The sequence below is a fragment of the Lepeophtheirus salmonis genome, chromosome 5 (genome assembly GCF_016086655.4).
Source record: "Lepeophtheirus salmonis chromosome 5, UVic_Lsal_1.4, whole genome shotgun sequence".
In the NCBI taxonomy this organism is placed as follows: Eukaryota; Metazoa; Arthropoda; class Copepoda; order Siphonostomatoida; family Caligidae; genus Lepeophtheirus; species Lepeophtheirus salmonis.
Genome location: NC_052135.2, coordinates 70738767 through 70742600, shown reverse-complemented (window position 1 = coordinate 70742600; position 3834 = coordinate 70738767). Strand labels below are relative to the sequence as shown.

At 31.8% G+C, this 3834-nt stretch overlaps 1 protein-coding gene across 1 annotated transcript; it reads right to left on the bottom strand.

The window, feature by feature from the left end:
* Positions 1 to 1921: 1921 nt before the first annotated feature.
* LOC121118556 (alpha-2A adrenergic receptor) lies at positions 1922 to 3429 on the bottom strand. Its single transcript, XM_040713136.2, is given in 2 exon segments — positions 1922 to 2114; positions 2116 to 3429. Coding segments are annotated over 2 exon segments (1092 nt in total). The 5' UTR covers positions 3160 to 3429; the 3' UTR covers positions 1922 to 2066.
* Positions 3430 to 3834: the final 405 nt, after the last annotated feature.

Genomic DNA, 3834 nt, shown 5'->3' with positions numbered 1-3834 from the left:
CTCAGATATAACTGTATCACTCTAGTGACGTAAAAAAATCAGTAGAAAACGCTGTAATTGCACTAAAAAAAATCAGAAAATCGACTTATTGATTAGAGCTAATTTAATTTTTATAATATATATTTTGTTCATAAATTATATATTCTATATTGGAACAAAAGTACAAGAAACGAGACCGATAAGCAGTATATTGCGGTCTCGGGTCGACTTTGTCGGTTCCGGTTCTAGTGGTTCAAGAACCGGAACCTCTAGAACCGCAAGACGGCTAAGAGCACAACCAAGAACGCAAACCACTCATACACGCCAATTTTAAAAACCGTTGTGAAAGTCAAACATTAGTTGTACACGCGTTATGTTATAACATTGTGTTTCTATTGAATATGGTATTACCCATATATTCTAAATTATCATTTTGTCCTTCTTAAGGATGTTAAATGGGTATAAATCAAAAAGAAAATTATATGTTGGCAAGTTTGATAAACAACGTATATGCTCATAGAGATCATTATCAAACCTAAAATGCTGTTTGATTGCTAATACGTTTGAAATTTCAAAATAGGGTGAAATAATTAATAATTAAAATATTTTGTAGTTTACCATCATATAGTTTTTTTAAATTATATATCAACAAGGATTTCGACAATTATGACATATCTAATCATTATCAGTAGACTTAAGTTTTTTGAGCAATTTTTTAGCCAATTTGAGTAAAAAAAAGAGCGGTAAAATTTTGAAAAATGAGCACCGAAAATATTAAAATGGAGTAATTTGTATTTAGAGAAAAATACAATTTCATAAGTATAATTTAAGTTCATTAATGTTGTCTTATATTCATCATAATTTATTGATAAATTTTGTTATATTATATCTACAAATCAAGATTTTCTTCGGTTATTTTTTGCTTTCGATCAGTAATGGTGGTTTTTAACATATTAAAAGACAGTTTAACGTCCACATTAAGAGTTGGACCAAATTTGAAGTTGGCAATATCTTCAGGAGTCATATTAAACGAAGGCCTCTCACCATTATACGTCCAAACTTATGCCAATTTGGTACAAAAGTATTTATTCTTTAATTAAAGATTCAAGAGGGATTACTCAACAGTCAATTTTGCACCAAATTTCCCTTTCCTCTCAAGGACCGTTGTTGCAATCTGGCTCATTTACATATCCAATCATGTAATCAAATCCCTGATTGCATCATATACATAGTATTACCTCTAAAAATATCTTCAAACAATAATTAAAGCTGTTGTTTTATCTAAATAGAATCCCATTTTTCTCTATGTATTTCAAAAAGCTTAAATAGTAAGTCATGAACGAGCTAATTTGTGGTGGAGCTGGGAGTTGTATGATTGTGAAATAGAGCACCCAACCCCTGAGATAAAAGTCTCCTTGTAACTCTTTTGACAAAAATATGAGACATCTGAAATGAAACCGATTGATTTTTTAGTATGTATTGAATGTTTTATTCAATTCTACTGATATTGTGAAATAATTAAATGCTGGATTTACTTAGAATTTTTTCGTTAGGTGTAAAATCTCGTTAAATCCAAGGAAAACTAAATCCCGGGAGATAAACCCAAGTATCTACGTTTAAAACTTTTCAAAATCAAGATATGTCTTAAACCATATGCAGTAAGTTATCTCCCAGGTCCATGTTACATTTATGCAACAAAGGTTTTACAAAAGACAATCACTATGTATTTGTCAAACATGCATACTAATTAATCTATATTATATCAATCTGAGCCAAAAATCTCCTTTTTGACAAAACGTTGTACACATTTGCTTTACTAGGTCCACAATGAGTATAATTTTATAATAATATATAACGTTGATAAATAAGTAGAGATGTGACGGATTTTTAAACTGATATTCCAAGTGCGTTTCGAGTATCAAGATTGTAGAGTGATGCAATATTGAAAATATTGTTGATTTTTGTAGATTGTTTATTTGAATGAGTTGTTGACGACGTTATAGGCGCTATAGGAGGAGATGTAGGGAACTGTGAGCATCCAACGGTGGGGTGATTTGATGTTTGATAATTTGTTATGAAACTGCCTTCTAGAACAACTGTAGTGAAGAAAAATCTTCGATTTCCGAGGTTTTTTTTGCTGGTTTTTGAGTTATGAGAGGATATTGAGGATAGTGGATCCATACTACAGCATGAGCAACAAAGCCTTTTCTTCATTTTCCTCATTAATCGTCGCATCAATTTCTTCAGTTCCAAATTATGATAAGCGTATACCCAAGGATTAAAGGCGGAGCATAGATAGAGAGGAACATCCAAGACGCGGATCAATACCCCAGTATAATTTCCTAATAAAAGAGTTCCAAGTGGACCTGGAAGACGAGATCCTAAAAGTAGGACAACAGTTAGGGAGAGATTAACTCCATAACGGGATGAGGGAGGCATTTTGGTTTTAAAGTAATTGCGTTTATTTTTCTTTTTTGACAGCTTCTTGGAGCTAAAAATACTGTGATGCTCTTCAATACTGGATTGGTAGCAATAATTGTTATTTGTACTTTTAAGAACTAAGCGATCCCTTCGCTCCTTTGACCGCACAGACACTTCAACTTGACGCATAGCTTGAATATGTTTACTAGCAACGCTATAAATATAGAAATAGGAGGCTGATACAAGGATAACGCATGGAATGAGAAGAATGCCCAAAATAAGTATTTGAAAGTCCTTTTCATCACTAGGAATAAAGCACATGAGGGAAACAGCAGTAGCAATTGCTATAAGTCCAAGAGTCACGGAATATATTTGAATATTAATTTTAGTCATAACACTAGTATATCGTAGAGGTTTAGCTATACTAAACGCTTTATCTAGCGCAATTGAAACCATAAATGAAAATGAAGCAATTGAAACCCCCAATTGAATCCCTTCAAATACTCTTTGAAACACTTCCTTATTATGTAAAAAGCATGAGAAGGGCATGATAATTCCAAAAGTAAGGTCTACAATGGCTAAGTATAAAATCAGATGATTACTCGGTGTTCTTACTCGATGACTTTGTATGAAGGGTATGATGACCAATAGGTTTCCTAGGAGTATTAAAGGACAAAGGCATCCAGTGGAGACGGAAAGTATTGTCTTGAGTACAAAATCATTTTCATCCCTAATGAGAGTTTCATTGAATTCAGCCATAATCTTAGAGTGTCATCTCGAATTCGAAAGATGAATAGCTGTATGGATGAGGAGTTGAATAGTATACTATATCCGCTCATGGAAGTTGTGATTGATGCACACTACTTATGACGATGATGTATTCAACAATGGAATATGAGTTATTAATAACATTATGAGTATGTTCTATTCTCTACGGGTCCAACATAGTCTTCAAACTGAAGTTTTGTTTATAAGATTTGTGTATATTTTCTAACATTCCCTCAAAGAAAAAATAAAAAATAAAATCAATAATGTATATACATAATTGTGTCTCTTTATTGAAGTACTTGATAAATGATAAACTATATATAAATTCAATTCTTCGTTTATTTGAAACAAAATGTTCTGATGTGATGATGAAGAATCGTCTTGATAAAACTGGAATGACTTATGTACTATGTAGTTTCTTCCATGTGGAGGCAAATTGACAAACATATAATGGAAATATAATTATATGAAATATAACTTTTAACGGATCAATGTGGTATGGTATATGTAAGTGAAACAATTGAGGAATAAACTAAATCCTAAATCTCTTCGTTTGCATTATTATAAATATCGTTCCAATAATAACATATAAATACGTATTCAAACGAAGGTCAACTTAACAGCTCAGTTTCATATTTCACCATGTATTTATGTATATTCCTACAA